The 24,055-nt window shown below is 42.2% G+C and overlaps 1 protein-coding gene across 3 annotated transcripts in view; it reads right to left on the bottom strand.

The window, feature by feature from the left end:
• Positions 1-24,055, bottom strand: part of Eya3 (EYA transcriptional coactivator and phosphatase 3) — an 87,704-nt gene that overhangs the window by 12,908 nt on the left and 50,741 nt on the right. For all 3 annotated transcript variants that reach the window (XM_036177828.1, XM_036177829.1, XM_036177830.1), the window contains 6 exons: positions 17,408-17,493; positions 15,907-16,090; positions 13,730-13,866; positions 8,939-9,022; positions 6,308-6,397; positions 1,657-1,715 (listed from right to left, as the gene is read on the bottom strand). In XM_036177828.1, coding sequence (XP_036033721.1) covers positions 1,657-1,715; positions 6,308-6,397; positions 8,939-9,022; positions 13,730-13,866; positions 15,907-16,090; positions 17,408-17,493 — 640 coding nt within the window. The remainder of the gene's footprint in view (positions 1-1,656; positions 1,716-6,307; positions 6,398-8,938; positions 9,023-13,729; positions 13,867-15,906; positions 16,091-17,407; positions 17,494-24,055) is intronic.

The following is a 24,055-nucleotide window of genomic DNA, read 5'->3' as shown; positions in this document are numbered from 1 at the left end:
CCGCTAAGACATAAAATGGGAAATCTGATCATTCACACACATAAGAGAAGACAAACAAATAAATGTATAAGCAAACAGGCCATCCACAGCTCGACAGGAGGCTTTCCTAAAGAGACAAAGGAAGCCTCAGCCATCAAACACAACAGACTGTGGCTGCTGCTTTGCAGGGAGGCTTCCTTAGTGCCGCGGGGACAGGTGTGCCTAGCTCTGCTTTGGCACTACGAATTATAGATGAGCTGCGTGTGGTGGCGCGCGCCTGTAATCCCAGCACTCAGGAGGCAGAGGCAGGCGGATCTCTGAGAGTTCGAGGCCAGCCTGGTCTACAGAGTGTGATCCAGGACAGGCACCAAAACTACACAGAGAAACCCTGTCTTGAAAAACAAAACTACAAACCATAGATGAAATGCTTAATTTTAGGGATGAACATTTTACCTATGAAAAAGGATAAAACATTAAAACAAATTAACATGAAAAGATAGGGCTGGAGAGATGGCTCAGCGGTTAAGAGCACTGACTGCTCTTCCAGAGGACCTGGGGTTCAACTCCCAGCACCCACATGGCAGCTTACAACTGTCTGTAACTCTAGTTTCAGGGGAAACTTCCCATGGCAAAACACTAACGCATGTAAAATAAAAAAATACACTGATTAAAAATGGAGGTGGGGCTGGAGGGATGGCTCAGAGGTTAAGAGCACTTCCAGAGGTCCTGAGTTCAATTCTGAGCAAGCACATGGCAGCTCACAACCATCCTATAATGATGTCTGGTGCCCTCTTCTGGCATGCAGACAGAACACTGTATACATAATAAATAAAACTTAAAAAAAGAAAAGAAAAGATAGGATAGTTTTTTACTTCTAAAGTCTTTAAATGTTTGGGTACTTGCACTGAGCCAGGGCCATTGAAATGACTCAGTAAGTAAACATGCTTTCCACACATGCTTGGTGACCCGAATGAATCATCACATACTAAGTAAAGGTAGATGGCGAGAATTGAATCCATGAAATTTGTTCTCTGACCTCCACAAGCATGCACACATGCACAGGCATCTATATATGCAAGGGTAAGAAAGAATATCTATTTTTCAAATGATCGGAAGAAACGGTAGCTAACAGGAATGAGGAGACTGAGCTGCCAATGGGACTGCCCTGGTTTAGTCCTCACTACAATAGGGCGGCTAAGACTGTTGTTCATAGGGTTATTCCTGACACCATCAAACTTCCACAGTCACTGAGCAAGTCCTGAGGCTTATATGCAATTAGGACTGCCCAGTCTAGAAGCCTGCTTTCCCCTGACAGAAAATCTATGCAAAGGGAAACCAGTAGCAGCAAGCAGTATACTCTCCACTCTGAGATGCTGGCTCATCATCTAGTATCACTCACTACCTGATACTTCTTGAGGTCCTGGTCAAACGCTACACCACTGAGGCCTCTCTAACGGTGCGTGCACCTGCTCCCTTTACAGATCATTACCGCTTCACTTCCTCTCTGCTTCCCGTCACTTTTCTATCACTGCCTCATAATATGTCATGGTGATTACATTGGTTTCTGACTCTTCTAACAATAGACAGTGAGCATTTTTATCTTTCTCTTCGTCTGAACTCAGTATTTTGCACATACTGGATGTACTGATATTCTAGGCATCACTGTGTTTACCACACCTCAAATCCTGGCCATTGTCATCAGAAGCCACATCTTCCACATGCACCTGGTCACACTCCTGTTAAAAGACAAAATACACTATTTCATTCCAGGGAACAGAAGTGCCATTATTGATCCAGGACACACGATAAAGGACCACATATAATGGCAGGATGATGCAGTACTTCATAGTCTATCTAGCATGTGGACCTCCCCATTGTCCAGACCGTCTTTATGAAACCTCCCTTAACAGTTCCTTCACTCACTTCTGCTCTTATAACAACAGTTCATTACCCCAGGTGAAGGGACCACCACAACCCCTCACCCTGCCCAGTGCCTCTATGGTCTCTATTACACTGTAAATTCTACTATAAGACAAACATCTCCTTTGCATCGTTTAAGATTTTTTTTTTTTTTTTTTTCAAGACAGGATTTCTCTGAGTAACCCTGGCTGTCCTGGAATTCATTCTGTAGACCAGGTTAGCCTCAAACTCAGAGATCTGTCTGCCTCTGTCTCTCAAGTGCTAGGATTACAGATGTGTCCCACCACAGCCCGGCTGATTTATTTATTTTATGTGTATGTGTGTGTTTGTAGATGTACATGTGCAAATTACAAACAGAAGAAAGAAGGGGGTCAGATTTCGTGGGTCTAGAGTTATAGGCAGTTGTGAGCCACTTGGCCTAGGTGCTGGGAACTGAACCCAGGTCCTAAGAAGAGCAGTGAGTGCTCTTAATCACTGAGCCCTGTCTCCAGCCCTCGACGTACATCTTCATCTAATCCAATGTCCTTATGTAGCATGGACCCAATTAATTAATTATTATTTTTTTAAGGACAAGGTTTCTCTTTGTAGTCTCGTCTTCTGTCCTGGAATTCACTGTGTAGACCTAGCTGACCTCAGTCTCAGAGATGTCTGCTTCAATCTCCCAAGTGCTGAGATTAAAGGCTTACACACTACTGCCCAGATTGTATACAATTAATTTTTGTAGATGAAACAGATGCTGGTAAAGTATGGTATCAGAAGAGAACCAGCTGTTCTTCCAGAGGTCCTGAGTTCAATTGCTGGCAATCACATGGTGTCTCACAACCACTTATAATAGATCTGATGCCGTCTTCTAGCATGCAGGTGTACATTGCAGATAGAGCATATTCAATACACAAATCTTAAAAACAAACAAAACAAAAATAGACTAGCTGGAACAGAAATGCCTACCAACAGTATAAGCCTAAGCATAGGCCACCCAAGTCAATGCTTCGATCTAGAACTTGTATTCTAAAGGGACGTAACATGGTTTTCTCAGGGTCCTACACTGGAGTGGCAGAATGAGAATAGAAGGAGCTTAACCGGCTGCTGTTTTCCCTGACACCACGAGGGCACCTATAACAGAATCCTCTGGGGAAGGGGTTAAGAATGCATACTCTTTTATATATATATATATATAAAGATTTATTTATTGTGTATATAATATTCTGTCTGTATGTGTCCCTGCAGGCCAGAAGAGGGCACTAGATCTCATGGTTGTGAGCCACCATGTGGTTGCTGGGAATTGAACCCAGGTCCTCTGGAAGAGCAGCCAGTGCTCTTAACTGCTGAGCCATCTCTCCAGCCCAAGAATGCATATTCTTGGGTCCATGACAGACCTACTGGGACTTCTGGAACTGAAGTTCTAGAATCTCCAATTTTAGCACACTCCCCAGGGGATTCTTATGCCCCCTAAAGTTGAGAACTACTGACCTGGGGGGCAGGAACACATTCAGGTCAAATTCTTCCAGTACTTTCAGTCCTGAGTGCAGACTATGTCTAGAAAATCATTACAAATACAATTTGGGAATAATTATTGGCACACAGTAGGTTTTCAACTAATGCTTTCAACTGATGAAAAACTATGCTGTCTCAACTTGTCAACAAGTGAAGTTGAGGGAAGATGAAAGCACTGTAGAGCTTAGGTAAAAGCACTGGAGTTAAAGCCAGAGTAATCCGATTTGCCTGAGAACTAGTCTGTATTTAAAAAGAACAGGGCTTACTTTGTGGTGATACTGTGTTTCTCCAAAATATTGTGCACCCTAATAAACTTATCTGGGGTCAGAGAACAGAACAGCCACTAGATATAGAGGCCAGAAAATGGTGGCACACACACCTTTAATCCTAGCCTTCTGGAGGCAGAGATCCATCTGGATCTCTGTGAGTTTAAAGCTACACTGGAAACAGCCAGGCATGGTGACTCACACCTTTAATCCCAGGAAGTGATGGCAGAAAGCAGAAAGGTATTTAAAGCGTGAGGACCAGGAACTAGGCTAGTTAAGCTTTTAGGCTTTTGAGTAGCAGTTCAGCTGAGAGCCATTCGGTAAGGACACAGAGGCTTCCAGTCTGAGGGAACAGGATCAGCTGAGAAGTTGGCCAGGTGAGGTAGCTATGGCTTGTTCTGCTTCTCTGATCTTCCAGCATTCACCCCAATACCTGGCTCTGGGTTTGTTTTTAGGACTGTCTAAGTTTCGTGCTACATTACTTTGTGTTTGTAAGATGTTCTTTTACTTGAAAATTACTATTTTTAAAAGTGAGGTAATATATGCAGCACACAGTGTAGAGTGTAAAGGCATGAAGTAAAAACACCGTCTCCCTTTCCTCTTCTGTCCTGTTTCCCGGTACCTGCTCCTCTGGCCGGAACAACTATTACCAGTCTCTTCAGCAAGATGCCTGCTCAAGCCCAGGATGGGAACATGACTTTCCCAGCCCAAGACTCCCACTCTGAACTCCTTACATTCCGAACTTCTCACACTACTGATCCTGTGATCTGTTGAACCATGCTCACTTCACACGGAAACTCAAAGAGCAAGGCAGAGAGTTTCCACCACATATTCTTAGTTTGTTTTAACCTCCCAGCACCCATCATAAAACAGTGAGTACACAGAGCTTCACTTACACATGGGTAATAACAGTGTAGAAAAACACAGTCAGAGCCAGGTGTGGCACTGTATGCCTGTAATGTCAGCACTCAGGTAGCTGAGGCAGAAGGATTTTAAGTTTAAAGCCATCCTGGGTTCTACAGACTTAGGCCTTGTCTCAAAAACCTCAAGCCAAAAACAAGCCAAACAAAACAAAACAAAACAAAACAAAAACAAAAAAACCAAAAACCAAACAAAAAATATTAAAAGTTTCTATAAGAAAACACAGAAGAATATCTTTGTAGGCAAATAAACTTTAAACAAGAGCCAGAAACATTTTAATATAAGAAAAATGTAATAGTAAATTATACTTTATTAAAACTAAAAAATTATGGATTTCCAAAAGGCATGCAAAAGTCCAAATTATTTAAAGAAAATATTTATGGTGCATATATGATACCAAGCTTTTACCTGTGTCATATAATGACTTTTGACAAATTACATTGAAAAGAAAAAATAGTCAATTAAAGTGGACAAAAAAACATCTAATAGCAACAAGTTACAGTAATCATCTATCAATGAGAGACAAAGGGACCAAAAAGGTAAATTAAAAAAAAAAAAAAAAAAAGATAAAATTAAAGAATAGTCAAGATATAACCAAGAAGCTGGGCATAGGGACTGGAGATGGCTCAGAGGCCAAGCTGCTCTTCCAGAGGGGCTGGTTCGTTTCCCAGAAACCACAGGGCAGTTGTAATGACAGTCCCAAGGGAGCTGATGCCTTTTCTGGCCTCTGTTTTATGCTTGGACACACACATGAATAGAAAGCACCCACACACACTTTAAAAAAAAGAGGAAAAAAGGAAGGAAAAAAAATTTAAACCAGCAGAAGCAGTAGCAGGCTATGCTGGCACATGCCTCTAATCCCAGAACTCAGGAGGCAGAGGCAAGTGGAGCTCTTGTGAGTTCAAGGCCAGCCTGGTCTACGGAGTTTCAGGACAGCTGAGCTCCATAGTGAGCTCAGCTCATACAAAAAGAAACAAACAAAACCAATTATTAATACAAATGATGAGACCCTTTATATATTATTTAAATTTTATATTAGTGTTCTTGTACTTTACTCCCAAATAAAGTAACCAAGACAAATATAAATTTTTATTTTATTTTTTGGAGACAGGTCTTGAACCCATGATCTTCCTTCCTCAGCCTCCTAATTGCTGGGGTGACAGGCGTGTGTCATCAGGCCTGCCTCAGAGGGACAGGTTCTGAGAAACCCACATACCTTCTTTCCTAGTGCCATTGTTTGTGTTCACTCCTGTGCTTAACAATCTGTTTAAAAACATCTTTTAAACTCCTTCAACAAACTCTAACTTGGCCTAGCTCAGCTGGTAGAATGGTTGCCTAACACACACAAACCCCTCTCTGTTCACCCCCAGCACTGCATAAACCCCCACATGGTGGCACACCTGTAATTCTAGCACAGAGGAGGTAGAGGCAAGAGAATCACAAGTTCAGGGTCATCTTCAACACAGTTGAATTTGAGGTCTGCCTGATCTACATGGGACCCCGTCTCAAAACAAAATGAGACAAAACACCACGTCTCCAACTCTTCTAAAAAACGAAAAAAAATCAACTAAGTCTAAAGTAGCTCTACTGAGATCTGGTGACAATCACGACACTGAGGCCGTTGGCGTTCCATCAGCATAACCTTTCCACCCCTGTCTTAGTTAATCTCCCACCTACTAAACACAAGCCTAGGCACTAACAGTTGAAAAACAAGTTAAACCACTTACCTCTAAGTCATTGAAAAACAGATGTGTATCAGCCACTTCAAAGATCATTTCTTCCATTGTTAACCCCGAGCCAATGACTACTGTTGGGTCCTGGGACAAGGAAAGGGGAGAGAAGAGGGCTGAAGCAGAACTCACAGCACCCACCGCTTCTGACTTCAGACATTCCCAAACTCCTCTGAGCCCCGTCTACCACAGTGCCAACCACACGGTACTTAAATCTAACTGATGCAACTTCACTCCCATTTATAAGAACCTGGGATTACAGAATACAGAGGCTATGGACAGTTATTAATAAAAACATCAACATTTCAATTTTAGAAACCAGTATTTTCATAAAAGGGAAATTATAACAACGATGATTAAAATACTGCTACTGTAATGTGCACACCCCTTTTCTGCTCCTATGACACGTGGACCACCAGACCCCAACAATCCTACCAGCCAGGAAGTAAAGAAGGCCAGAGTCAGAGTATGTGCAGGGCAACCAAGGGAGGTTGCTTTAAATGCAGCATCAGTCTCCACTAGGAGCGGATGTTCCTAAGGGACTTAGGGATGTAGTTTTGGAGCTTCTGTCCACTGGCCAGGCTCTGAAAAGTACTCACAGAAGAGATTCCTGGCAACCCAAGATAACTGCAAGTAGCAAGACAACAAGCAATTATTTTTATAATTTATAATTTATTTCTAGAAAGGAAGAAACATGATCCTGGAGATGATGTGTGGAGAAACACAGTTCTACAATCAGGAGGCCGAGGCAGGAGGACTGAGTTCAAGGACAGCCAAGGCTACACAGTGAGATTCTGTCTTAAGAGAAGAAAGAAATATGCAGAGCTAATATTCTTCTGCTAAAGTAATGTTTACACTGCAGATTAAACATATTGAATTTTGTTTGGTACAATTCATGTTTTAAAAAGCACATCTACTTTATATCTAGGGGGAGTGGCTCACACCTGTCTCATCACTTGGGAAGCTTACAGGCAGTAGTGTAATTGACATTTAGAGACCAGTCTGTGCTACAGAATGATTCCTTGTCTCAAATAAAAATAAATTTAACATAAACCATGTGATAATTTAGAAATCTATTTAATCTGTATGCTTAATTTGTTGCATAGTATTTGTGTAACTGCAAAGATGTGCTGCATTTATTTATGTTGCGGAATATTTGTTTACTATGCAAAGATGTATTGCATTTGTTTTAATTATGTAAAGATGTGTTGCATTTGTTTACTATGTAAAGATATATTGCATTTGGTTAATTATGTAAAGATGTGTTGCTATTTTACCTTGCCTGCCTAAAGTACCTGATTGATTTAGTACAAAGCTGAATGGCCAATAGCTAGGCAGAGGAGGAATTTAGGCTCAGAGAAGAAAGAAAAGGAGATGCCAGGGAGATAGCAGGGGCCAGCCAGACATAGCGGAAGCAGGAAAGTAGGACATACAGAATGAAAGAAAGGTAAAAACCCTGAGGCACAACCTAGATGATTAGAAACAGGTTAGATTAAGTTGTAAGAGCTAGTGGGACAAGCCTAAGCTAAGGCCAAGCATTCATAATTAACAATAAGTCACCGTGCCTTTATTGGGAGCTGGTTGGTGGCCCAAAGAAAATGGCAATTACATTAATTTACTTAACTCTATCTCATTTTTGGCTAAATGAAATTCTTGAGATACTTTAGTGATTTAAAGCTCAGTATGTCAGTCTTTGCAATACATAATCCAGAGATTTCATTCAAGTGAATCTTATTCCTGCACTTTAATGCTTATAAAATTAAAAATATACTTATTAATTTTGTTCTCTCTGTGTGTGCACATGTGGAGAGTTGATTCATCACTTTCACCGTGTGGGTACTGAGGCTTGGACTCAGGTCCTTAGGCTTGAAAACGCACTCTTGAACAACCTCAGCTTTCAGTACCGCTCCTACATCAAGTGTCCATCTTGACCTAGTGTCCATCTACCTAGATATGTAGCCTGCCTGGCACAAGCCTTGTAGTCATGTTTTATACATGGAAAGTTCAAAGCCTACAAGACAGGACTAGAATGTCACTCACTGGTACAACACTGGCCTAGCATTTGTGAGGCCCTGGGTTTGATCCCCAATACTATTTTTTTGTTTTATTTTATTTTATTTTATTTTTTTTTTGGTTTTTCGAGACAGGGTTTCTCTATGTAGTTTTGCGCCTTTCTTGGAACTCACTCTATAGACCAGGTTGGCCTCGAACTCACAGAAATCCGCCTGGTTCTGCCTCCCGAGTGCTGAAATCAAGGCGTGCGCCACCACCACCTGGCTTATTTTTAATTTTTATATGTATGGGTGTTTGGCCTGCATGTGTATCTTTGCATCACATGGATTATAGTGTTAGCAGAGGCCAGAAGAGAGTGTTTGGATCCTCTGGAACTAGAGTTATAGATGTTGTAAGCTGTCATGTGGGTGCTGGGAACCAAACAAAAAACCAAACTTAATCTTAATCACCAAGCCATCTCTTGAGCCCCAATCCCTAATATTCATATATATATGAGCAAAAAGTCAACAGGGCAAGCTAGGCAGCAGAGAAAATGGATTTTCCACCATAACAGCCAGGAGTTAGGTGAGCTGCTCGTCTCGCCAGGGAAGTGGTTATAGCCAAGACCTGAATTACCTTTCCATACTTCTGAGCGTAGGATCCAGTGAGAAGGGAGTGAAATATGATGATGGTCTCATCTAAGTCCCAGAGAAATACCCGCTGGGGGGGAGGGGGAGACAAAAACATGAGTTATCTGTCAATCACACAATAAAATGGAAAAAAAAATCCACAAATATGTACGAGTTTAATAACACAATTTTAAATAATCAATGGTCCAAAAAAGAAATCTAAATAAAGTTAGAGGTGAATGGTAGTAATTAATATATTGTAAATAAATACAATGTATTAAAACTTTTGAGACACAGTGAGCAATGCTGAAAGGAAAATTTTAAATGTAAATGTATACATTAAAAAAGAAGAAAGCAGCTGGGTGGTGGTGGCGGTGGCGCACGCCTGTAATCCCAGCACTTGGGAGGTAGAGGCAGGTGGGTCTCTGTGAGTTCGAGGCCAGCCTGGTCTACAGAGCTAGTCCAGCACAGGCTCCAAAGCTACAGAGAAACCCTGTCTTGAAAAAAAAAAATAAAGAAAAAAAAGCAGCTGGCCCGAGAGCATGCCTGCAATCCCTAAACTGAGCAGAGACAGGGATCGTTAATTGCTATGGCTGACCGAGGCTACATGTAAAGAACCCGTAACAAAGGGAAGGAGGCAAAAGAAGCAGAAAGCCTCAGGGAAGAGCACATGTTTTACAGGGCGAAGTCTCTGGGTTCAATCCCCAGTCCAAGAAGAAGAACGCTCTCAAATTACAGCCACACCCCAGTGTCCATCCAAGGTCTAGACAAGAAGGGCACACTGAAGCCAGTTACAAAGGGAGGAAATAATGACGTAGAAAGTAGAGGACCAAGAGAAAAGAGATCAATGGAGAAAAGCCAATGAAAGCAACTATGGGTTCTCTGAAAACATCAACAGAGCTGACATTCACCAAGACTGACAAAGGAAAAACATCTCAAATTACTCCGACCACAAATGCAAGTGCAGGTAATGCTGTGACTTCTGAGAAACCAGGACCCAGACTATGAATTCTCAACAGCTGTGTGCCAGCAAGATGGATAACCAGGTGCAATAGTTCAATTCCTAAGACACACACAATACAACTTACACTGGCTTGAGAAAAAGCAGAAAATTTGGTAAAACCCACCACTGGTAAGGAGATGACGCCAATAATTTAAAACATCCCTCCAGCCCCCAAAAAAGCCCGAGATCCAGTAGCCTCACTGGTGAATTACACCAACATTTAAGTAAGAATTAACGTCATTCTTCCTAAATTTTTCCATAGACACACTGAAAAGGAAGGACCACTCTCTAATTCATACAGTGAAGCCAGTGTTACTCTCAGACCAGACAAGACCGGAGCATAGTGGAAAACGACAGCCCTCATGAAAAACAGTGCATAGATCTCAACCAACTAGTAGCTACCAAACTCCCCAACATATAAAAATAACTGTATAGGGCTGGAGAGATGGCTCAGAGGTTAAGAGCACTGACTGCTCTTCCAGAGGTCCTGAGTTCAATTCCCAGCACCCACATGGTGGCTCACAACCATCTGCAATGAGATCTGGCGCCCTCTTCTGTATACATAATAAATAAATAAATCTTTAAAAAAAAACAAACCAAAACTGTATATCATGACTGAGTGGGATCAGTTCTTGGAATGTAAGGATGGTTCATTCAATACATAAAATTAATCAATGCAACATAATAAAAGAGGGAAAACACATGATAATTTCAATTGATACAGAAAATGCATCTGACAAAAATTCAGTGCCTTTTCATTTTATATATATATATATATATGTTATTATATATATATAAATCAATAGGCTTAGAGTATAAGATAATATCTTCAATATATTTAAAAAAAAAAATCAGCCAGGCAGTGGTGGCGCACACCTTTAATCCCAGCACTCGGGAGGCAGAGGCAGGCAGATCTCTGTGAGTTAGAGGCCAGCCTGGGCTACAGAGTGAGTTCCAGGACAGGCTTTAAAGCTATACAGAGAAACCCTGTCTTGAAAAACAAAAACAAAAAAAAAAACAAAAACAAAAACAAAAAAACCTGATGTTTTAATGCAATGGGTGATTTGAAACAAAAGATTTGCACAATACACTGAAAACCCTAAAATACTGTCCTGAATGGAAAAACATAACTATAAATCTCCACAGAGTGGAAGACAATATTGCTAAAACGGCAACACCCAAGTCAGTCTACAGCCTGACTCACATCCAAATCTCCTGTGTTGTTTATTTAAAATTCTTTCTTTAGGTTTATTTATTTTTATTTTATGTGTATGGCTGTTTTGCCTGCATGTACATCTGAGCACCAAATGCATGCCTGGTATTCTTGGAGGTTGGAAGAGGCATCGGGTAACCTGGGACTAGAGTTATGGACAGCTGTGAACCACCATGTCGGTGCTGGGAACCAAACCTTGGTTCTTAACAAGTACCCTTGACCCTAACCCACCACTCCAGCCCCTCCACAGTGTGTGTTAAAGTTAAACTCAAGTTAAAACAGTGTTTATGTGAAACTGAACTTAATTGCTATCAATTTAAAATAAACTGAGGTTAAAAAAAAGAAAAAGAAACTTCAAAAATTCATAGGGAATCTGATGGGATCTCCAAATAACCAAAATCACCCTGGAGAAAGGACAAAGGTGGAGAGTCATGCATTTTAATTTCAAACACTACAAAGCTTTAGGACTCAAGGTCATGGAAAGATGTTTAATACCATTAGTCATTAGGGAAATGCAAATAAGAACTACAGTGAAATGTCACTTTACACCCAACAGGGGAGCTTTCGTTTTAAAAAGGGAAGGGGCTGGGTGTATCACTGTGAGTTCCAGGCTTGCCTAATTTACATAGTAAGTTCCAGGACAGCCTGAGCAATGAGAGACCCTGTCTCACCACCACCACCACCACCACCACCACACCATCACCTAAAATACAATTTAAAAAGGGGAGAGGAGAAATAGCAAACATTGATGAGAATGTGGCTAATGGTGGGAATGTAAAAGTGTAAAGGTCTGAAGACTCCTCGAAAAGATGAACACAGAATAAGATCTAGCAATTTCCACTCCTCTGGATAAAGAATTCAAGAAGTAAAGTATGAAATATTCAAAGCCTCATTATTCACCTTGGCCTAAAAGTGAAGTGTCCTTCAACAGATACAGGATAAGCAAGATGCAATATGCATGTGCATACACAATGGAGTATCATTCAGCCACTGAAGGGATGAAATTATGATTGATGCTGCAGCAGACGGATCCCTAAAGCTGATGAGATGAGCCGCCCAAAGGAGGCCTACTGTATGTTCAGTTGGACACATCCAGACCAGGCAAATTCACGGGGCAGTGGGCACAACAGTTGCTGTCACGAGCTAGGAAAGAGTATGGGGGTCACCGTTTAAAAGGTACTGAGACTGTTTAGGACTCCGAAAAGGCTCTGAACACAGGGCAGAGGGGCTCATGCTGTCACCTCAGCACTTAGGAGTATGGGGCAGGACTGACTGCCCAGGAGTTCAAGGCAAGAGCAAGACTGCCTCAAACAAAGAAAATCAAACACGAAAATGTTCTAGAAATGGTGACTAATATATTTAACAACACTGGATTATGCTCTTAAAATGGTAACGTTGGGGCTGCTCATGTAGAGGTTTGACTCCTAGTACCCATGTGGGCTCCCAACTGTCTCTAACTCCAGTCTCGGGACCAGACAACCTCTTCTGTCCTGTAGACACCAGGTATGTTCGTGGTATACAGACATACATGTAGGCAAAACACCCACACATAAAAAAAGAAAAAAAACAGTAAAGTCCTTTAAAAAGGCTTTAAGTAGAGTCACCAGAGGTGACCTTGATCTCCCGATGCTGCCTTCCGGATTCATGGATTACAGGTGTGTACTACATCCAGCAAAAATGATAAAGTTTTGCATTATATACTCTTCGGTACAATTTTTTTTAAAAGAGAATTATCCATCTTTCCTAAGAATGATATCAGAACATTAGTTTCCCTATTTCTTGCTGGATTTGTGCCCCAGAAATGAAGAGGAAGACAGATTCTATAGAGCAGCTACAAAGTACTTGTGACAAAGAGTGCATTTAAGTTTATCTCTTTACTTTAAATAACCGCATCAAAGAAAAACTAAAACCACAAAAAAAGTAACGTAAAAATTTTAACATGAGGCTGTTTTTTTTTTTTTTTTTTTTTTTTTTTTTTGTGCTGAGGATCAAACCCAGGGCCTTGCGCTTGCTAGGCAAGTGCTCTAGCACTGAGCTAAATCCCCAACCTAAATTTTAACATTAGCATTTTGTATGTTTTTCTATTCTTTCCAACCATAACTGAAATCTATGTGCACAATAAGTGCCCACAGCGCTCACAGCATGGCATGGTTCCCTGGCACTCTCATCAGCCGTCTCCAGGTCTGTGTTTCTCACAGACCACTCACTCTACTCCTCCCACTTCCTCTGTGAGTTCTAAATGGAAACCGTATGACACCATTCATAGATCCCTTGGCTTTCTCCTAAGATGCAGTGTATTCTTTCTGTCCTCTGAATGTGGAGAACAATTTGTTCTTTCTGTTAAAGTGACCCGAACCAGGAAGGGGTCAGTGCTTTGGTGAAAAGAGTTGGAAGGGTTATATAAGTTAAGTTGTGCACATGGAGGGGTTTTCTTTTACTTACTTTTTTTGTTCCTTTTGGTCAATTTAACAACCCCCCCCCCCCCCCCCACACACTCCAGGAATTCAAGTAAATTCCGGACATGCACTTGATAGGAACCGAGGCAAACAGAACAGGTAACTGCAGTGAGTCTCTCCACCTACTTCTAACTCGCTGTCCTGGGAGGAACCCGCGTCAGCTTTCCTCTTGCCCCGGTTCTTGACAGTCATATTCTTCCTACACTGGTCATCGGCATCTTTATTTGGTGGAGTCTGGGACAAAGATGGGCTTGTAGACGAGTCTGTTGAAAGGAAAAGTGTCAGCAGTCACAGACTATGAGAGCCACAGGAAGAGGAGGGGTCTGCATGAGGAGCAATAAAAACAGGGTTTAAAATAAAGCAACGTGGGAAGAGAGAGAAGCCGCGTACAGCACAATCTGGCCAGGAGTCTGAAGGAACCAGAACTGCCTACAGAGACAATATCTGCCTACATTAGTGGTTCTCAACATTCCCAATGCTGTGATCCTTTAATACAGTTCCTCATGCTGTGGTGACCCCATCCAAAAGATTACTTTCATTGCTACTTATAACTGTAATTTTGCTACTGTTGTGTAGTGTAATGTAAATAACTGTGTTTTCTGATGGTCTGAGGCAACCCCTGTCAAATGGTCATTGGACAACCCCAAGGGGCTATGACCGACATGTTGAAAACCACTGACTGGCCTACAGAGACAGTATCTGCCTTCCTAAAGACATCCCAAAAGGACAGCGAACAACAAATCATGTCTTCTTAGGACCAGAACGTATGACCTCAAGGTTACCTGTACTAGCACTCCTCTCCTATCCCTAAAGCCAAACAACACACTTCATGAAAAAGTCACCTTATAATTTCATTTATGAAGAAAATGCCCTTGACTAAGAGATGGTGCTTTTGAGGAGACTTGGGTTTAGTTCCCAGCACCCACATGGAAACTCAGAGCCACCTGTAACTCCAGTTCTAGGGGACCCAAAGCCCTCTTTTGACCTTCATGGGCAGCAGAAAAGCAGTGGTATACATACATACAGGCACACACAGACATAAGACAAATAAATCTAAAAAAAAAAAAAAAAAAAAAAAATTAAGAGAAATAAGTAAAACAGCTTTACATTACAAAAATTATTATTGTTGTTTTATATGAATGAGTGTTTTGCCTGCATGTATGTCTGTCCACATATGTACATATGCAGTGCTCCAGGAGGTTAGAAGAGGACATCAGATCCCCTGGAACTACTAGAGTTCCAGACAGTTGTGAGCTTCCATGTGGATGCCTGGAACTGAACCTAGGTCCTCCAGAAGAATAGTCAGTGTGCTTAACTATGGAGTCATCTCTAGTCCAAAATGGAAGAACTAATCTGTAACCTTTGGGTTTTTTGTCTGTTTGTTGTTTGTTTGTTGGAGCTATGGTCTCACTATGTAGCCAAGGCTGGCCTAGAACTCACAGATATCCAACTGCCTCGGCCTCCTAAGTGTCAAAGGTGTTCACCACCACATCCAGCCTTTTTACTTAACACTTAAATTTTAAGTTCTGTTTATCCTTTAAACTTGTTGTAAATTACATTCCTTGAGCAATGTAACTTAGACACAAAATCCTATCTGTAGCCATTGAAAAGCTGCCGAGGAGCAATTCTCTCTTGAGCCACAGCTTGAGGGCTGTGTGATCTTTCCCAAGCATTCTCGTTCCCATGCTTATACTAGGAAAGCATGTACTCTCTCATCTACTCACTAACTTGGTTCACGCTGGCTCATTCTAGAATCCTGTAGTCTAGTCAAGGATTGGGTCTCACACGAGTGAGAAGTCCCTAGGTGGAAGGGCACTCCTCAGGCTGCTGATGGCAGTGCTGGCAGAGCCACAAGTCCCAGTGCCACTCATAAGCAGTGTCTAGCCTTGCCAGTCACATGTGAGGACTCTTGGGAAAGGACTGTAGCTGTTTTTGGAATCTCAAAGAAACTTAAGAGAGTTTCTTTAAACCTAGCAGCAGTCATGGACACGCCTGGATTAGAACTGGCGCCTGCGACCTTGAGCAAACATGCCCTTGACCTGAAGAGCCCTGTCAGTGTTACACTTGCTGGGAGGGCAGGCAGGTGCGCACAGAAGCGCGTCTTCTCACTGTTGCACTTCTCTGCCCTCAGCAGCTACAGAGTTTCTCTGCTCCTGTCTCATCACTGTCTGTTTACAAAGTTTAAACTTGGAAAGGGAAATCAATGGCCCAGTGAAACCAACTCAGCCCAGAACAAAACCATTTTTACCATCACCTGGAGACCTGTTGGACGAAGGGTCCTTAGTCTAGCTTTCTGTACTCACCAGAGGGAAGTCTCTGTGTGCCTGGTGCAGGTACCATAGCACTAGGCTTCTCCGTCTGGTATGTGGTGGCTGCTAATGCCGTTTTCTCAGCATCACTGTTAGTCTGGCCTGTGACTGCAAAGCTGGAGCTGGGGTAGCAGGACTGGTACTGATTCTGTCCAAGAATAGTATAGGTGGGATAGTCCTGTGGGCCAAAGGGAGGAAAACAAGGCTATTACAAGAGGTAGTAACGTAAGAGGCTTTCTCTTCCCCATTAGTCATGATTATTTTCCTAAAACACTGTCTTCCTATTTACCCACCTACCTAGCAGTCCCAAGAAAGCAATGATTTTCAAAATGCAGAAACCTGAGTAGTACAGATGCTTCATCTAAGTTGACAATGTGAGTTTGGCCAAACACTCTTCAGAATAAGTTATAATGTGAAAAACTAAAGACACTGTCCTTAGAAGACCAAAAAGAAAGCTATGAAAGAAAAGAGCCCACCCAGGGCTGCACGGAGGACAGGGAGGGATTCAATAGAAACACCGGACCACTGTGCTGGCATGTGACCTCATCAGAGGAGACAGACAGGAGGGTCAATGCAAGTTTGAGGCCAGCCTGGACTATGGCGCATCCCAGGACAGCAAAGGGTACATAGTGAGGCCCTACTTTAAAAAAACAACCCACCCACCCAAAACAAAACAGCGCCCCTCAACCCCAGATAGCTGTGCACTTCAGAAAGAACAAAGGCAGCAAGAGTGGGACAGTGAGACACAGAATGTCGATCAGAGTAGGTGAACTGTAGCCAACACAGCTGGTGGAAACAGCAGTGGCCATAGCAGTTGCTGCAGAGAAAAGTCTGAGCATGTTCAAAACAAAATAAACTCTGAAGATGCTACAGTGAGCATTTAAGCACACACGTAATATAACAGTGGTCAAGACCAAATCACAGGTGGGCATGGTGGCGCATGCCTTTAATCCCAGCACTCAGGAGGCAGAAGCAGGTGGATCCCTGTGAGTTCGAGGCCAGCCTGGTCTACAAAGTGATTTCTAGAACAGCCAGGGCTACAAAGAGAAACCCTGTCTTGAAAACCCAAAAACCAGAAACAAACAAACAAAAGACCAATTGCAAACAATAAGGGAATGGGTGAAGGTGGTATTTATTCACCCACAATGCCTTTTAAGTGAGTGCCAGGGGTTTGTCTAGGCTCTGGGAACATAAAAGTCAACAAAAATAGAAAAATAAATCCCTGCCCTTTATGGAGGGCACATTCTAGTGGGGACAGGATTGGGCTTGGGGTAATAAACACAGTAGGTAATGCTGTAGACAGAACCATATTCCTGGGAGGATTAGCAAGGAACAAGAGAAACAAGACAGCATCCAGAGAGTTCATTCAGCAACAGGACTCAACAGTCTACACTATTCCTGGTTGTTTCTTAGATGGGCAAGTTGACCATGGAAAGAAGAGATGAAGTGCAAGTCAGGTGAATCACATTGAGGATGCACAGACGGGGCATGGTACCTGGTTTGAGATGCTGGCCACAGCTGCTGCTGGTATATTGGCAATTGCGGATGACGAGGATATCAGGCTGGCATTTGTGCTTGAAGCTACAGGATTGAGAATATTAGGAGACATTAAAGATCACATGTAAATGGCTTAAAGACAGGGAAAATAATCCTTTTTAACTGAACATATCTCCGAGGAGACAAAGAATACTGGCTGAAGAGGCAAATGCTGGAAGCTGGAGAGATGACTCAATGGTTAAGAGTACAGGCTCTTCCAAAAGACCGGGGTTCAAGCCCCAGCACCTATATGACGACTCACAATCATAAGCAACTACAGGCCTTCTTTCTAGCCCCTATGGCGCCAGGCACACATATGCTGCATAGACATAAGACAAATCATACGCATAAAATCCACTAATAATTTTAAAAGCAAACACTTGTTTTGTTTTTGAATGCCATAGCTCAGTGAGACAGGATTAGTTAGAGTCCAAACACTTGGAACGTTCGCTTCAACTCAAGTCCTCCGCTCTTTTTACCAAAGTCCCAGAATGATAAATACACAATTCACAGCTCACACTGGCACACCAGTGATGTCAGAACTAAGCCAGTGTTTTCTAGAAGCTGAAGAATGATTCCCTTGCAAGTGACCTGACAGTCAGGAGAACGCTGGTAAATCCTATGCTCTGGTATTGTTTATGGCCATCTGTCCCATATTCTGTCTTTACAAGTGACATATTTACTTTGAGAAATAGTTCTCCAAATTCTAAAATGCTTAGAACTGCTATATCCAAATAAAGGGTTATTAATGTGGATCAGAAAGCACTGTGAGGGCCAGCAAGATGACTCAGCAGGCAATGCTGCCTGCTGCCAAGACTGAGGACCTGAGTTCAAGTCCTGGGACCTACATGGTGGAAGGAGAAATCTGGTTCCCACAAGTTGTCCTCTGACGCTTACATGTGCATTGGAGTATTCATACATGTACATGTACACACACACACACACACACACACACACACACACACACACACAGAAATTTTAAATACCACTATGATTTGTTATTTAGACTTTATCAGTAAACCTGAAAAAACTCAGAAAATATTAAATCTTATCTTGTCAGGTAAAAATAGACTATCAGAGTTACCTGGAATGACTGTCTTAAGGAATGTGGATTAAGTTTTATGTCCTTTTGAAACAGACCCCATCGAGTTCTAACCCAGGCTTCAGTGGCTAGCAGATACCACAGGGCTTCTCCAGGTAGACAGCACCAACAGTATTATGAATAAGGCACCAGTTCTGACCTCTTCTCATCATAAACACAGAGACATAGTTCCTGCTGCTGTCATCCTCACTAAATGTGCCACCACCAGCAGAACCAAACTGACCACCGACCAAGTCCTCCAGGAAGCCAGTAAGAAAACCTCCACTAGGGACGGAGCAGGAGAAAGTTCAGGAGGAAGAATTCAGGCTAGACCAGAACGAGGTTCCTCCCCTTCCGAAGGGCACTGTGCTGGAAGCCAGTCACTGCTCCTGCCGCAAGCTCAGCTTGCTGAACAGTCAGACGATGTGTTCAGTGGGGCTGATAATCACCTGGAACTCCCAAACTCCTCTCTTTCCTGGTGCTCTTTCCTCAGAGTCACTGACAAGCTACAGCGCTCTACCCCAGGGCGATGACACGGCTTCCCTTCCTAAATACAACTAAACAAAATGCATTTAATAATAATAGAAGGTGTTTGCTTGTGATCAATGGCCACTTTCTTCTCTGCTATGGCTTACTCCATTTTCCTAAGAGGAAGCATCAAACAGTAATACACAGGATAGATGACTCCTAAGCAATTTTAATCATTTTATGGGAAAAGACTTTCTGGTAGTTTCCAGGTTCTGTAAGCAATATGCTGTTGTGGAATATTACTTTAACTATGTAAAGAAGTATTACATTCAGGCCAGGTGGTGGTGGTGATGCACACCTTAATTCCAGCACTTCAGGAGGCAGAGGCAGGTAGATCTCTGTGAGTTCAAGGCCAACCTGGTCTACAAAGTGAGTCCTAGGTCAGCCAGGACTGTTACACAGAGAAACCCTGTCTCAAATCCCTCCTCCAAAAATGTATTACATTTGTATATGCTGTGGAATATTACTTTAACTGTGTAAAGGTGTGTTACATTTGTGTATGCTGCGGAATATTACTTTAACTGTGAAAAAGTGTGTTACATTTGTTTCACTTTGTCTGCCTAAGGCAACTGATTGGTCTAATAAAGAGCTGAATGGCCAATAGCTGGGCAGAGAGAGGGCTAGGTAGGAAGATTGAGGAGAAGAGATTGAGGAAAGAGGGACATGTCACGGTCAGAAGCCAGGCAGCCACCAGCCAGACACGGAGAAGGGGTGAAATTAAGATATACAGAAGGAAAGAAAGGTAAAAAGCACTGAGGCAAAAGGTAGACAAAGAGAAACAGGTTAATTTAAGTTAAAAGAGCTGGCCAGAAACAAGCCTAAGCTAGGCTGAGCATTCACAATAATAAGTCTCCATGTTATGATTTGGGAGATGGTTGGTGGCCCCAAAACAAAAAAGCCTAGTACAATATATTCTCCTAGGCAGGCCTGAAGTAGAAGAGACTAATCAAGGGACTTCAGAGGGAGGGGAGAGAGCCCACTCACCTCTTCCGGCAGTCACTTCCAGATCACTCCCCTTCCTCAGGGGGTAGCCTGTTCTCCTCTTTCCTCCTCCTGCCCAGAACTCTCTTATTTACTCAATTATACCTGTCACTACACACATGGGAGGAATGTACTCTGGCAAAGCAGTTTCAGAAATGTAATAACTGGTTAAGCATGGTACACTTAGGAGGTGGAGGAAGGGGGATCAATTCAAGGCCAACCTCATATCCACAGTGAATTTAATTCACATTCACCAGTGTGGGCCACATGAGATCCAAGCCCAAAAAACAATAAAAGAAATGTAGTAGTCTTCAATCTAAAAAACTAAGTGGCATATTTTAGGTTCTTATAACTATCACTGAACCAAGTTAATTTACCTAAAAATGTACATAACCACTACATGCTTTACCCTATATACAACTATGGCTAAGAAGTTAGGAATTAAAAAGAGTACTAACCATCCTACACACATATATGATGGTCTCAATAAACAATATTACAGTCATAAAGAACAATGAATCATGAAACAGAAAGTACAAACTTAGAGAACCAAATAAAACTCAAACACCACCTCCTATTTAAGCATGGAAATGCTGTCAGATCTCTACAGCGGCCAGCTGTTTTCACATGCCCCTCACCCGTTCTAAGAACCAAGTTCTATTAGGTCAGCTTACCGCAGCCAGCATGCAGAGCAGAAATGAGAAAAGCATGGCTCTAATAAAGGGCTGCTGCCTCAAGGGCTCATGGCACACAGAAGCATGAGCAGAGCCAGCGATTCGTACAAGCCTGGTGACCTCAATTTGATCTCTGAAAGCCACAATGGAAGGAAGGAGAGAACCAACTCCTGAAAGTTGTTCTCTTTCTTTGTATGCATATTCCTCTGTCTCTGTCTCTCTCATTTTAAAAAAGCTTGTGCAAGGTTAGGAATGGTGGTTCACTCCTATAGTTTTAGCCCGCATCCCAGCATGCTGGAGGCAGAGACAGGAGAATTTTAAATACAAGTTCAAGACAGACCCTATCACAGAAAGAATTTGGGTTTTACTCACTTTTCTAATTTTAAAGCACATCATCTTACCTTGTTTGCTCACAATAGCTCTATGTACATTACTCAAATTCTTGAAGGTCTAAGGCCAATGAAGGTACCCAGGCCAGGACTGTCCCCCGTCCTCTCCCTCTCAGAACAATGACTCCTCAACATGTCTGTCTTCTTTAGAAATGCTCTCTCTGTGTTAAAATGAGACCCTTCCTGTCATGGTAATGGACCTTTTCTTCCTTCAGAGCACTTACGAAAATCTTACTGTTTGTGACTCCTATCCTCTCCCCTAGATTGTAAGCTCCACGAAGATGTATTTTGCTATCTTATTATCTCCAGCATCTAGCCAAGTACCCAACATATAAAAAATGAGGCTCAGCCAGGTGGTGGTGGCACACGCCTTTAATCTCAGCACTCGGGAGATAGAGACAAGTGGATCTCTGAATTTGAGGCCAGTATGGTCTACAGCTCAAGTTCCAGGAAAGCCTGGGTACAAAGAGAAATCCTGTCATAAAACAAACAAACAAAGATGACACTCAATAACTATGAGACTCAGCCTTGCTCGCACTAGGTATGAAGGGACAAAATCCTTTTCGCTGTTAGAGGCTAACAGTCCAGTGACACACTCTTGAGAGTTATATTCTCTCAGTACCTAACAAAATACCTAACAAAAACTCAAACCAATTCTTAGCTTTTGGGAGCTAGCAGAAACTGCATATTTGGTTAAAACTGACTGCCTAAGTAGGTCATTCATTCATTCATTCATTCATTCATTTGTCAAACACTCTCTACTAAATGTAAGTACTATTCCATGTGCTTGGACTGTATCAATGTACTTTAAAAAAAATAAGAGAAAAAGAAACCTGCACTCAAGAAGCTAGGTTAATAAATCAAAGTACTAGGACTGGGAGATGGCCCAGTGGGTAAAGGCATCTGCTACCAAATCTAAGGACCTGATTTCAACCCCAGAACCCCCATGGTGGAAGTGGGGAACTGATACCCAAAGTTGTCCTCCGGCCTCCAAATGCACGCTGGGACACATGCTCATACACGCTTGTGTGCACAAACACACACAATAAATGGTGAAGTACAGATTTACATCAGCAGTGAACAGAGTCTGAAATGATATAAGTGATAATGGATTAGAGCTAGAGAAATCAGTAAGGATTCATGTTAAACTTTCAAATATTCACATATGTGTACTGACACAGGTTAGAACACACGCATATAATTCTTACTCTTTTAACAGAGTATGAAAAAAAAAAGACACCTGATACCATAGTAGCAATGTGCCCACATCTTGGTTTCTTTATTTATTTAAATTAAGAAAAATTTTTTTTGTTGTTTTTTTTTGTTTGTTTTTTGTTTTTCAAGACAGGGTTTCTCTGTAGCTTTGGAGCCTGTCCTGGACTAGCTCTGTAGACCAGGCTGGCCTTGAACTCGCAGAGATCCACCTGCCTCTGCCTCCCGAGTGCTGGGATTACAGGCGTGTGCCACCACTGCCTGGCAAAAAAAATTTTTTTATTCATTTTACATACCAATCAAAGATCCCCCTCTTCATCTTGGTTTAAGAAACATTTCATTATTATTATTAAAAATAATTTATTGCATGTGTATGTGTAATGGTCTGAGTGAGAATGGACCGCACAGGCTCATTTGTGCATGTCTGCGCATGTGTGCCATGGCGTGAGTATGGAGGAGCATGAGTAAGAAGACAACTTCATAGGAGGGAGCTGGCTCTTCTCTTCCATTGTGGGTTCTGGGGTTGAACTCAGGTTGTATAGCTTCCAAGACAAGTGATTTTACCCACTGGGCCATCCTGGGAGTTCCATTTCTTTTTTTAAAAATTACATTTATATCTGGGCAATGGTGGTGCACGCTGTTAATCCCAGCACTTGGGAGGCAGAGGCAGGTGGATCTACAGCCTGGTCTAAGGAACAAGATCCAGGACAGCCATGACTACACAGAGGAAACCCTGTCCCGAAAAAACAAAAACAAAACAAATTACACTATTTATTCATTTGTGTTTTCATACATATATTTTCCTTTTTAAAAAATTACATTCCAGCCAGGCGGTGGTGGCTCACGCCTTTAATCCCAGAACTTGGGAGGCAGAGGCAGGCGGATCTCTGTGAGTTCGAGGCCAGCTTGATCTACAGAGCAAGATCCAGGAAAGGTGCAAAAGCTACACAGAGAAACCCTGTCTCGAAAAAACAAAAACAAAAACAAAATTACATTCATGGGGTTGGGGATTTAGCTCAGTGGTAGAGCACTTGCCTAGCAAGCACAAGGCCCTGGGTTCGATCCTCAGCTTAAAAAAAAAAAAATTACATTCATTCATTCATTCATTCATTCATTCATTCATTCATTCATTCGTGTGTGTGTGTGTGTGTGTGTGTGTGTGTGTGTGTGTGTGTGTGTGTGTTCGTTCATAGAGAGGTCAGAGGCCAACTTCACACTCTCCTTCCACCAAGTGTATCGGGGAATCAAGCCTCTTTCCAACTGATCACCTTGATAATCCCAGATCTTGGTTTCTAATACTGCTCTTTCCATAAGAAGAACTAAGCGTCTTTGGAGAAATGGCTCATCAGGACTCAGGCAGATAACATACAAGATATGCCTGCAGCACCTCAGGGTCAGATGCTAAAGATGTTAAAAAAATAAAACACCCCAAAACCAAACACAGGGCAGTAGTGGTAGTAATGTAAAAAGGTGTCAGAGTCAACTAGATGTGTTCCCTATGACCACATGGGATAACAAATAAGGGTGCTCTGAATCAAAAACTCAAAACAGAAAATAAGTGTCTAAGAGTCCAGAAACAAATGATCGATAAATAAAAGGTGATGGGGGAAAAATGAATGGCCATAAAGGAGGGGCCGTGAACCTTTAAGCATGGACATAACTTCTAGTCCAGATGAGGTGGCTCATACCTATAATCCCAGCACTTCGAGATTCAGGAGTTCAAGGTCAGTTAGGGCTATATG

Source organism: Onychomys torridus, chromosome 2, assembly GCF_903995425.1.
Source record: "Onychomys torridus chromosome 2, mOncTor1.1, whole genome shotgun sequence".
NCBI classification, from domain to species: domain Eukaryota; kingdom Metazoa; phylum Chordata; class Mammalia; order Rodentia; family Cricetidae; genus Onychomys; species Onychomys torridus.
This window is presented reverse-complemented; position numbering and strand designations above follow the sequence as displayed.